Genomic DNA, 13,060 nt, shown 5'->3' with positions numbered 1-13,060 from the left:
CAAAAGTATTTTTGGTGCTCACTTAAATTCAATTAAGCGTCAGTAAGTTGGTTCTGGTGTGCTTCACTGACCCGGGTAATATCAGAGGCAAAGCTGTAGCGTTGCCTATAGTAAAGGCCATACGGCTGCAATGTTTTATTATTTATTTTTTTTCCCAGAGGCACTTCATACGGAAGGAGTCGTCGTAGAAGCTTCAAAGGGGGCTCATTCGATTGGAAATCGAGAGTTCTAGTGCCCTTTTTAATAGTCAAAAGTTATTGGAGGGCGACTCTCCCCTTCTCACGTCCCCCATTTTAGCAACCATCTCCAATAAATCTTGTGAGATAGCCGGTTTTTTCAGCATGGTTGATCTACAGATATAAAAGATATTTTTTAGGAGGAAACTCCCCTACAACCCTCAGGACAAGGGTTGTAAGTTATGCCCTGGGGGCATATAAGATTTTTACAGAAGGCGTTGTCGTAGAAACTTCAAAACAGGCTCATTCAATTGGAAATTTAAGGGCTAGTGCCCTTTTTAATGGTCGAAAGTGATTGGATTGTAACTAGCCCCCCCCTCCACGCTTATCATTTCCCCAAACACATCCAATAAAAATTTTGAGATAGCCATTTTGTTCAGCGTAGTTGATTTCCAGATAGAAAATATATTTTTGAGGAGGACACTCCCCCACACCCCTCTGGGCAAGGGTTGTAAGGTATGACCTAATGGGATATAATGTTTTTGTAGAAGGCTTTGTCATAGAAACTACTAACAAAGTTCATGTGATTAAATATTCAAAAAGCTCGTGCCATTTATAATTGTCAAAAATCACTGTAGGGCACCTAGCCCCCCCCCCCACCCCCCTTATTCCCCCAAACACATCCACTCAAAATTTTGAGATAGCCATTTTTGTAAGGTGTTTATAGAAGCCGTTGTCGTAGAAACTTCAAAAAAGGCTCATTTGCATTGGAAATTAAAGGGCTAGAGCCCTTTTTAATAGTCGAAAGTGATTGGACAGCCATTTTGCTCAGCGTAGTTGATTTTCACATAGAAAACATGTTTTTGAGGAGGACAATCCCCCACAACCCTCAGGGCAAGGGTTTTAAGTTATGAGGTTTTTATAGAAGGCGTTGTCATAGAAACTTCAAAAAAGGCTCATTCGATTGGAAATTCAAAGGAATACTGCCCTTTTTAATAGTCGAAAGTGATTGGAGGGCAACTAGCCCCCCCTCCACGCCCATAATTCCCTCACACATCCAATCAAAATTTTGAGATAGCCATTTTGTTCAGCGTAGTTGATTTAAAGATTAGAAAATATGTTTTTGAGGAGGTCAATCCCCCAAAGCCCTCAGGGCAGGGGTTTTAAGTTATGCCCTGGGGGCATATAAGGTTTTTATAGAAGGCGTTGTCGAAGAAACTTCGACTTAAATTAAAGGGCTAGTGCCCTTTTTAATAGTCGAAAGGGATTGGAGTGCAACTAGGCCCCCCCCCCCCCACGCCCATCATTTCCCAAACACAGCCAATCAAAATTTTGGGATAGCCATTTTGTTTAGCGTAGTTTATTTCCAAATAAAAAATATGTTTTTGAGGAGGACACTCCCCCACAACCTTCAGGGCAAGGGTTTTAAGATATGCCCTGGGGGCATATAAGGTTTCTATACCAGGCGTTGTCGTAGAAACTTCAAAAAAGGCTTATTCAATTGTAAATTCAAAGGGATAGTGCCCTTTTTAATAGTCGAAAGTGAATGGAGGGCAACCAGCCCCCTCCCCCCCACACCCATCATTCCCCCAAACACACCCAATCAAAATTTTGAGATAGCCATTTTGTTCAGCGTAGTTGATTTTCACACAGAAAACATGTTTTTGAGGAGGACAATCCCCCACAACCTGTTAGAGCCTGTTAGAAACTTCAAAACAGGCTCATTCGATTTGAAATTCAAAGGGATAGTGCCTTTTTTAATAGTCAGAAGTAATTGGTGTGTAACTAGCCCCCCCCCCCCACACGCCCATCATTCCCCCAAACACATCCAATCAAAATTTTGAGATAGTCATTTTTTTCAGCGTAGTTGATTTCCAGATAGAAAATATGTTTTTGAGGAGGACACTCCCCCACAACCCTCAGGGCAAGGGTTCTAAGTTATGCCCTGTGGGCATATACGGTTTTTAAAGAAGGTGTTGTCGTAGAAACTTCAAGAAAGGCTAAATCGATTGGAAATTCAAAGGGATAGTTGTCGTAGAAACTTCAAAAAGGCTCATTCGATTGGAAATTCAAAGGGCTAGTGCCCTTTTTAATAGTCGAAAGTGATTGGAGGGCAACTAGCCCCCCCCCCCACGCCCATCATTCCCTCAAAAAACATCCAATCGAAATTTTGAGATAGCCATTTTGTTCAGCATAGTTGATTTTCAGATAGAAAATATGTTTTTGAGGAGGACACTTCCCCAAAACCCTCAAGGCAAGGGTTTTAAGTTATACCCTGCGGGCATATAAGGTTTTTATAGAAGGCGGTGTCGTAGAAACTTCAAAAAAGGCTCACTCGATTGGAAATTCAAAGGGCTAGTGCCCTTTTTAATAGTCGAAAGTGATTTGAGAGCAACTAACCCCCCTCTCACGCCCACCGTTTCCCCAAACACATCCAATCAAAATTTTGAGACAGCCATTTTATGAAACGTAGTTTTAAGGTCTGGAAATTAGGTCTTTGAGCATGACAACTCTCCCACAGCCCCCAGGGCAAGAGTTATAATTTAAGGATTCTCCGAATTCTTCATATTATTTTTTATGGAAGGGATACTCGTATAAACTTTAGAGAGGGCTCATTTGATTGGAAATTGATAGTTCCTTTTAAGAGTCAAAAGAGATTGGAGTGCAACTAGCCCCCCCCCCCTCCTCCACACCCTAAATACAGCAGATAAAAATTTTGTTAAAAATAGTTGAAAGGTTAAGTAACAAATTTTTGGCGTCAACAAAACCCCCAGGGCCCGGGGGCAGGAAGGGATTCTCGTAGAAACTTCAGAGAGGGCTCATTTGATTGGAAAATGGAAGTTCTAGTCCAGCTCTTACGAGTCAAAATCGATCTAAGGGCATATACCCTCCCCCCACGCCCTTTTCCCCACACCTCCCTTTGAACTCATTCTGTTTATACCTGAAGGCCCAATGATAGTCAGAATATTTTGGTATTAACATACACCTATTAGGCATCTGCTCTCTTTCCTAACAAGGAAAGAAACAGAGAGTGTAAGGCAGTGGCAGATCCAGGGGAGGGGCGAGGGGGTGCCTCCCCTTAACGTAGTCTAAAGTAATGTAATTTACTTAATTAACGCAAGATTGCGTTAATTAAACTTGCTCCTAGCGCAAGTTTATCGGATCAACTGATTTTGCCCCGCCCCCTGAAAAATCCTGGATCCACCCCTGGTGTAAGGGCACTATAAATTTTAATTTTTATTCCAATGAACCCCGTTCCAAAGTTTATACGACCACCTGTTACACATAAAGTGCCCCTGGAAACATAAATAAGTATTAATTCATTGAACCCTTATGGCTCTTTACTTAGGTAACGCTATAGCATTGCTTCTGACCTAAAAAGTTAATTAGAAATTTCAGCTTCCATTTTTATGAATATCCGAAATTGTCTGAGGGGAATATGTCTGGGGGAGCATATTCCACGGCTGGGAAATTTCTTCTGGGTGGAATTTATTGCGGGGGAATTATCAGCAGGAAAAGAAAATGTTCTTTGAGGGGGGAAGAATTTCCCAGGGGTGGGTTTTCCAAATGTGAATTATTCAGGGAGGGGATGACTAAACCCATTCGATAATATTCTAAATTTTACATCTGAAAGTAACAGGAATAAAGAATCAATGGAAATGTCAGAGAAAGCACTTCAGGTTCCTTTAGACGATTTTTTTCGTGTGTTTTGAAAAAAGACATTTTCAAAAGACAGATTAATTTCATTTGTATTACTTTCTCTGTGGCTGCTCAATTATACACGTGAGGGGGGAGACTTCCCCCCCCCCACCACGGTCTCCGCTAAGGTTTCAGTTTTTATCTCAAGCCTTAAAAATGAACGCAATGCGATAAAAGTATAACTCAAAATAACATATATGGAATAATATATGCACATAACACGGAAAAATTAATCAAAATTGCATATTATGAGTTGAGGTTCACCCAAATGATGGGCCAGGGGGCTCACCATTCCACAATCTATGAAATCAAGCCTGCAATAACTGAAGATAAGAAGTATTTTTGAGTATTTCAACGTCTTCCACAACTCAAACGGTCCAACATTCTACAACCCAATGAGTCTGTCTGATCTCCTAAATCGGGAACGGAGGAAATAATAGAATTTCCGCCCCGTATTGGATGAGTCTCCAACCTCACCCTCCCCCTCTCCTACTGTCTACGCTAAAGTTTTCTTCCTTCTGCCAACTACGCCACCCCCACCCAAAAGACTTTAATAATGTAAAATTTTGTATGGGAAGAACACATAGTAAATCTATTATAATTATCCAATTATAAGGTTAAAATGCATACTCTGTGATAGATGCAAAATTGCTTTGGCAAACAAAATCCTATTAAGGTCAATTCCAAACAGTCGTGATCCCTTTGTGTCAGCAAGTGAAATGGTCAAAACACCCTTATTGGAGCTATTTTTCCACTCCATTCATTGTTGGCAATCGCTGTCCACAAGTTATGCAAGCTGTCTATTGTTCATACATAAGGTTTTTATCAAAGAGGTAATCGTGAAGACTTTGAAAAAGCCTCATTTGATTTATAAATTGAAAGTTCTAGATCCATTTTTTAAAGTCAAGAATAATCGGACAGTAAGCACCCCCCCCCCCCCCCCATGCAATGAAAACTTAAACTTTTTGCAATCAAAACGAACAAAAATTAATTAAAAAAAACTTTCCGAAAAATAAGTTTGTCAAAAAAAGTAAAGGCCATTTTAAACTTAAGCTCAGGAGATATGAATACCTGTTGAAATTCAAATTCAAAACGACCAGAAATTACTATTAAAGAATACATGAAACCCAAAACGAACAGAAATTAAATAAACAATCATAGCAAAAAACATACAACAAATAATAATATAAAAGAATAAATATATCTTAAAGCGAGTAATGCTTGGATTGAATATGAAAATCAAGCTTAAAACGAAAAAGAATAGTTTGCTATTAAAGTATAAATGAAACTTAAAACGAACAGAAATTAAATAAACAGTCAATGCGAACAAACATACAATATATATCAATGTAAATGAATAAATAAATCTTAAAACGAGTGAAACTTAAATTGAATATACAAATCAAGTTTGAATCGAATAAAAATAACTACGAACAAGAGTTTGGGTATCGCCTCACTGCAAAACCCTAAAATGTACAGTGTCACTGGCGCTTCATTGAAAACAACATATAGCGCAAATGTTTTATTTTGTACTGAATATTGAAACTAAATATGTAAATTACAGTTACATTTTGAACTGATGATCTTTCAGCCGTTAACATTCTAAATAATCAAATATTCAGATTAATTTATTAGTTCTTTTCCAAGATTGGTCAAGACAAACATAGTTTCACTACAAACAAAATTTGGATACTGCCCCCTTCTTTAACTGCTAAAACCTAAAGCCTTCTGCGTCATTGGCGCTTCGCTGAAAACGAATTTCTCTTATATTACAAATTTATTCTTTTCCAGTTCTTACAGCATTGAAAATGAAAATAAAAATTAAAGTGAAAAAAAAATCTTGAACTGATGGATCTTTCAACAATTAATATCATTATATATCTAATATTCAATTTGATTGAGACTCATAGAGTTTTCAGTAAGGCGCCAATCCCGCAGTAGGTTTTAGGCTTCTGCAGTGAGGCGATACCCAAACTCTTGTTTGTAGTTATTTTTATTAGATTCAAACTTGATTTGCATATTCAATTTAAGTTTCACTTGTTTTAAGATTTATTTATTCATTTACATTAATACGAATATATATTGTATGTTTGTTCGCATTGATTGTTTATTTAATTTCTGTTCGTTTTAAGTTTCATTTATACTTTAATACCAAACTATTCTTTTTCGTTTTAAGCTTGATTTTCATATTCAATCTAAGCATTACTCGCTTTAAGAGTAATTTATTCTTTAATAGTAATTTCTGGTCGTTTTGAGTTTGAATTTTAACAGGTATTCATATCTCCTGAGCTTAAGTTTAAAATGGCCTTTAATTTTCTTTGACAAACTTATTTTTAGGAAAGTTTTTTTTAATTAATTATAAGTAAAGATGGTGGATACATTGAAGATACAAAAACTAGAATAGCCAACGCCCAGACGATTTTTCGCAGTTGTATAAAAGCTTGGAAGAATAGGAAGACGTGTCTGCAAACTAAAATTAGAAATTAGGAAGCCACAGTAATGACAGGGGTAAAGTAGGGCTCTAAAATATGGGCGCTTCGAAGGGCTAAGGAAGATTTGTTACTGTTTTCCAAAAAAACTTTGGAATAAAGTTCCTTAATGGGATTCCGGAACTTTATTTATATTATATTCCATATTTAAATTAAGGATATAATATAATCATATTTAATATAATATAATCATTATCATATTTATTTAAATATATTCCTTTATGTAAGAACATTTTTAGGCACTCCTTTAACCTGATAAGAAATAGTAAAAAAATAAGCTTTAACAATAAAAAAGACTTGGTCCCACTTTCTAGGTTGTAATTAAAAACAGGTTTATGATGGATGTCCAAAGTTTTACAGATGAAAGCTGGCAAATTTCCAAAGTTTCTGCTTTTTGGCCATCCAACTGGGGCTAAAACAACAGATGGCCTTCCTCGAATGGGGAAAAAAGAGATAATAAGGGAGGATTTAAAGAAGATTGGAAAAACATGGAGATTGGTAAAGAGTGAGACTTTAAATAAATTGGCGTAGAGGAGTAGCCTCATGTGACTGGGTGCTGCAGTGAGTTGTTAACAGTTTAATCGGCAGCGTGTTACGGACAACGTTTTACGAATAAAAGAAAGCAAATTTCCAAAGTTTGCGATTTATATCATCCATCCAATGCCAAAACTTGTTCGGCATTGAAGGCCAAAAGTTGGCCTTCTTCGTTTGCGCTTTTTGGCCATCCGACTAGGACCAAACAAAAAGCAGGTCGTCCTAAAATGGGAAAAGGTCATAATAAAGGATTTAAACGAAACTTCATGGGTGTCCATGAGGGGAGGGGCAGGGAGGCTCCAGCCCTCCTGGCTGAATGACGCTGCCTTATATTTATATTAATTTAAAAAACTTTTTCCACAAAATAAGTTTTTAAAAGAGAGGAAAAGAGGTCCATTAAGCCAAAAATGGGTAGAAATAAAGTCAAATAATCTTCCAAGCGTAAAACTACCAGAAATCACTACCAACAAACAAATGAAACTCAAAACGAACAGAAATTACAATAAATGGCCGAGTCAAATTCAAAACGAGCAAAACTTAACATTGCTAGGGCTGACAACCCCACACCTTCTCAACACCAGAATATAATTTAGGCTTTAATTAAAAAAAAAAAAAAAATGACCGTGGATTGTAAGTTTCAGATACCACAGATATAGATATTTATTCCTAAAAGTCTTATTTTTTTTTTTGTATTTATTCAATTAAAAAAAAAGTTAAACAATTTGACCGTATTTTGTTTTCAGTAAAGCACAAATTATGTTCTGGTTTTGAGACGGCATGGGGGGTTATCAGCCCTACTAACGTTTTTGCTCGTTTCGAGTTTGACTCGGCTATTTATTATAATTTCTGTTCGTTTTGAGTTTGATTTATTTATTGATAGTGATTTGTGGCAGTTTTACGCTTGGACGATTACTTGACTTCATTCCTGCCCATTTTTGGTTTAATTGAGTTCTTTACTTTTCTTTCATAAACTTGTCTTGTGGAATTTTTTTTTTTAATTCATTTCTGTTCGTTATTTATTGACATAGTCATTTTCAAGAAAAAAAATTATATCGTTTTTTTTTTCTATAAGAATCCATAGTTTGGCTTGCTATTTGCATTTTGGGAGAAACTTTTTCAACAATTTTTTATACTGACACAAATAATATTTTTAATTTAATTTTATACCTCCTCAAGTTGACCTGACAAATCCGAACTTAATATCATTCCAAAAAGATTCTATCTATGCTCTTTGACAGCGTGGGTACACTTCCACTTTATTTATATATTTGAATTGCAAGAGCAGAGGTAGTAAAAGTACTAGCTCCGAAGGCTTCAATAAATTAAATTCAATTAAATTCAATTAATTCAATTAAAGCCCGAAGGCTTTAATACCCCCAGTCGTTCTCGATATATTGCTGAAGTGTCTTGTTGGCAACCGCAAATGCAATGCCTTTTGATTTAGTTTTAAAGTAGTATTAAGTTATATAGCATAATGGCTCAATTGCATAATTGTGGGGGCTTGACATGCCCAATATCCCTAAAGACATAGTTGCTGGGACGTTCTACTATGCTGAACAAAATAGCTGTCTCAAAATTTTGACTGATGTGTTTGGGAAATAAATTGGTTTGAGAGACGGGCTGATTGCCCTCAATCTCTTTTTACTCTTAGAAAGGACTCTAGAACTTTTAATTTTGAATCCAATTAGCTTCTTTAAATGTTTCGATGATATTTCTAGGTATTATAGAGTGGTGCTGCCTATGATATTGCTTATATGCCTTTTTGAAAACCTGCATGCATACAGTTTTTCCATTTAATTGGAACTCCCCCAAAACACTTCCTAAAAGTCTCACCCTAATACTCTTGGCGGCATTAGCTACATTAACTGTAGTGGTACCATTAAAAGCATACACATAGTGCATTCTGGCTAGTTCAAGTCTCCCACAACTTACTCTTAAAGGTCTAACTTAATGATATAAGTTGTTCTTAAGATATTGCTTTGTCACCTTTTTGAAAGTCCACACGCTCATAGTTCGTTTTGATTAACGTCCGTCTTGAATATTTCTTTTATTTGGTTACTGACGAAACTGTTATATTCTCTTGGGATTTCTGATTACAAAATGAGTATCTACCAAGTACGATCGATTGTGTTCGGGGAAAAGAGGATGTCAGTAAGAGGGTGGGCTTATATTTCTCCATTATGCTTGAATCTTAAAATGGAACTAGAACTATACATTTCCAATCAAATGAGCCTCCTCTAAGGTTCACAAGACCACCCTTTCATAAAAACCTTACATGCCCCCGAGGTATAACTTACATACCTTACCCCATACTCTGGGGGGTTGTGTCAACCCCAAAGGTCGTGTTATGAGATTTTTGGACTATTCTTGAAAAAATGGCTATCTCAAAATTTCTATCGGATGCATTTGGGAAAAATATGACGTGGGGGGGGGGTAAAGCTGCCCTCCGATAATTTTAACTCTTAAAAATAACACTTAAACTTCCGATTTCCAATCCAATGAGCCCCCTCCAAAGTTTATAGGACCACTGTTTCCATAAAAACCTTATAAACCCTCGGGGTATAACTTACAGCCATTGCCCTGAGGACTGTGGGGAGGTTCTCATCCTCAAAGACATAATTTCTGGACTTTTAAACTACGTCAAACAAAATAATTATCTTGAAATTTTTATTGGAAGTGTTTTGGGAAATGATGGGGGAGGGGGTTGGTTGGTTGCCCTCCAATTACTTTTGACTATTAAAGAGAGCACCTTTCAACTTCCTACCGAATGAGCCCTTTTTGAAGTTTCTACGACAACAAATGGCCATCTTAATATTTCTATCAGATGCGTTTCGGGAAAATACGCCGTGTGTGTGTGCTTGTGCATGGGGGGGGGGGGGAGAGAGTAACTGCCCTCAGATCACTTTGACTCTTAAAAAGAGCACTATAACTTCTCATTACCAATCCAATGAGCCCTCTCCGTAGTTATCCGACCAACCTTTCTATAAAAACCTTATATGCCCCCAGGGCGTAACTTACAACCCTTGCCCTGAGGGCTATGGGGGTCATCCTCAAAGACATAATTTCTAGACCTTTCAACTACGCTGAACAAAATGGCTATCTCAAAAATTCTGATTGGATGTGTTCAGGGAAATGATTGGTGGGGGGGGGGGCTGGTTGACCTCCAATCATTTTTGACTGTTAAAAAGACCAGTAGAACATCTGATTATCAATCAAATGAGCCCCCTCCAAGGTTTATACGACACCCTTTCTATAAAAACCTTATATCCCCCCAGGGCATAACTTACAGCCCTTGCCCTGAGGGTTGTGGGGGGGGGGGTATCATCCTCAAAGCCATGATTACCGAACCTTTAAACTACGCAGAATAAGATGGCGATCTCAAGATTTTGATTGGATGTGTTTAGGGAAATGATTGCCGTGGGGGGGGGGGGTAGTTGCCCTCCATGAGCACTTTTTGAAGTTTTTATGACATTTTTTCCTACAAGAAGTGCCCTGATTTAAAAAAAAATAAATAAAATAAATAATATATTGTGCCCACATCGCTCTTTACTTTAGCAACACTATCATGCTGCCTGTGATATTTTGTTTGAGATTTCTATTATACAGCATTCAGTGACATGCTGTATGGTGACATCTTGTCCTGGTGACATCTAGATGTCATCACGACATCTAGAAGCAGAATAATCCGTACTGTTAGGATACTTAACAGCAGAAATTGAAAGGTTCGACAACAATTGATGGAAAAAAGGGTGTTTTTCCCGTGTAAGTAAGAACCGACGTTAGAATTTGACACAAACAAAAATTATCCAACAACTCTCTCTCTCTCTCTCTCTCTCTCTCTCTCTCTCTCTCTATATATCTCTCTTCGTCTGGTCGGTTCATCTAAAAAGCTGAACCGACCTGATCGGTTGTGGTCGGTTCATCATTTACGAGATTTCTTTATTTTTTGTTTGAATCGTCAGTATATGAAAGGAGGGGGTCCAAATGCAAAGCTAGTCTACATGGTCTGTGAAACTAATTGCATTTTACCCAGAGATGTTCTGTTTTGAAGGGAACCAAGGGTATTTTTTCTTCTATTTTATTCAAAAATTAACCATGATTTCCTGATTAATCAAAAAATATATTTATATAGAATCCAGTTTTACGCTCTAATAATATTTTTTTGAAAATCCCAGGGTCAAGAACTAGTTTTACGGGAAAAAAAACTAGTGGAGGCACCTAGCATCATTTCAATATTGCGATTCGCCACTGGGCTAGCACTGAACATTGCGAAAAAAGAAGAAAAGCAAAATTACCAGTGACAAGAAGTCCCTTATCAATATTTCCTTCCAGCTTGATACGCTGAATTTCATCTTCAAGAATGAGTTGATCTGTGTCACTGATATACTTCGAACGAGGAGGTAGAGGCAAGACGTTGTGCTGAAAGAGAATATTACTATTGACAAAAGCCTTGTGAAGAAGGCCTCGGGCCATACTATTGACAAGGCCTCGGGGCCGATTTCTGCACCTCCCCCACCCTGAGGGAGGTTTTAAAAATCCGTCCACTGCCCAATCACCTGGGAACATAGTATTATATTAAGTCATATCAAGTATCCCTTTCAACTCCTTATATTTTTTAATCTTTAAATCCATTAAGCCCAAACCTATTTTCCTCTGAATTTTAGAAAATATAAAGAAAGACTCAGATGTTTAAGTACTTATATAACATTTTGATTATCCAAGAACATTTCATATAACAAAGTAAAAAACAAAAACCGTTAAAAAAGCTGCTTTGGTATCACAATTCCAATTTTGCATTACAAGCTAAAAATTTGTGGCATGTATTTGAACGTACTCGCGGATATGGTATACGTGTGGTGGCATCCAAGGTTAATGTGGTCACATGGGGATCCAAGTCAGAATCAAAAGTTACTGAACCAAGACAGAATCCTATTAATGTTATAATAGGAAGGCCCCTCAACCAATACGTTACCGTATTGGGGGATCCATTATTCATAGTGATCATGACCCATACCAACGTGGTTACCGGAAAGGATGTAGTACACTATCTATTTAGAACGATTCTGCGGCTTGATAGTTGAACGGTTAGACCCAGAAAACGCTTTTGTTGATTTATTTATGGTAATACTGAAAGGCTTTTGATTAAACATCTTGTTACAGCTCATAATCTCAAGACAATGGCTACTGGTATGCACATTCGCCTGTTGGTAGTTAATTTCTTAAGATATCAAAGGCAACGCCATAGAATACCGTAAGGCTTCAATGTTTTTTATTTATTTATTTTTTCAGAGGCTAATCATATAGAAAATGTGGTTGCATATACTTCGGAAGGGGCTCATTCGATTGGAAATTGGAAGTTCTGGTACCCCTTTTTTAAGAGTAAAAAATGATCAGAGGGCAACTAGCCTTCCCCCACGCCCTATTTTCCCCAAATGCATCCGGTCAAATTTCTAAGATAACCATTTTGTCCGAAATAATTCAAATGTCGAATAACTATGCATCCAGGGTTGACAGCAGGCCCCCAGCCCCGGGGCGAGGATTGTAAGTTATGCAAGTTGCTCATTATTAACATATAATATTTTTATGGAAGAGGTTGTCGTGTAAACTTCGGAAGGGGTTTATTCAATTAGAAATCAGAAGTTCTAGCGCCCTTTTTAAGAGTAAAAAGTAATCTTGGAGGGCGACCAGCCGCCCCCCCCACGCACATTTTCCCCAAATGCATCCGATCAAAACTTATAAACTGAGTCAAAAGTGAGATAGAACGGCAGCCAGCCCCCCCCCCCCTCTCCCTACCTTTTCCCCCTAATACATCTAATCAAAATTTTTAGAGAACCATTGTGTTCAAAATAGTTCGAATATCAAAGAGCTATGCTTCCATGTTCGACATACCCCCCACATCCCTGCCCCCGGGGAAAGGGCTGTTAGTTATGGAAGTTGCTCATTGATAACATATAAAGCTTTGATGGAAGGGGGGGGGGTGGTATAAACTTCAGAATGGCTCATTCGATTGGAAATCAGAAATTCTTGTGCCCCTTTTTAAGAATCAAAAGTGATCGGAGGGCAACCAGACCCCCCCCCCCCCCTAAAAAAAACCTTTGTCGCCCAAATAGATCCGATCAAAATTTTGAGAAAACTGTTTTGTTCAAAAGTGTCCAAAGAGAA

The 13,060-nt window shown here is 37.7% G+C and overlaps 1 protein-coding gene across 3 annotated transcripts in view; it reads right to left on the bottom strand.

Moving 5' to 3' along the window:
* The window catches only part of PolD2 (DNA polymerase delta subunit 2), a 168,249-nt gene that overhangs the window by 135,261 nt on the left and 19,928 nt on the right, over positions 1 to 13,060 (bottom strand). For all 3 annotated transcript variants that reach the window (XM_089103041.1, XM_089103042.1, XM_089103043.1), the window contains exon 4: positions 11,194 to 11,317. In XM_089103041.1, the coding sequence (XP_088959167.1) occupies positions 11,194 to 11,317 (124 nt within the window). The remainder of the gene's footprint in view (positions 1 to 11,193; positions 11,318 to 13,060) is intronic.

Source organism: Artemia sp. Qi Xiang Cuo, chromosome 17 (assembly GCF_049724085.1).
Source record: "Artemia sp. Qi Xiang Cuo chromosome 17, ASM4972408v1, whole genome shotgun sequence".
NCBI classification, from domain to species: Eukaryota; Metazoa; Arthropoda; class Branchiopoda; order Anostraca; family Artemiidae; genus Artemia; species Artemia sp. Qi Xiang Cuo.
Note: the sequence above shows the minus strand (reverse complement) of the source record. Positions and strands in the feature narration are given on the sequence as shown.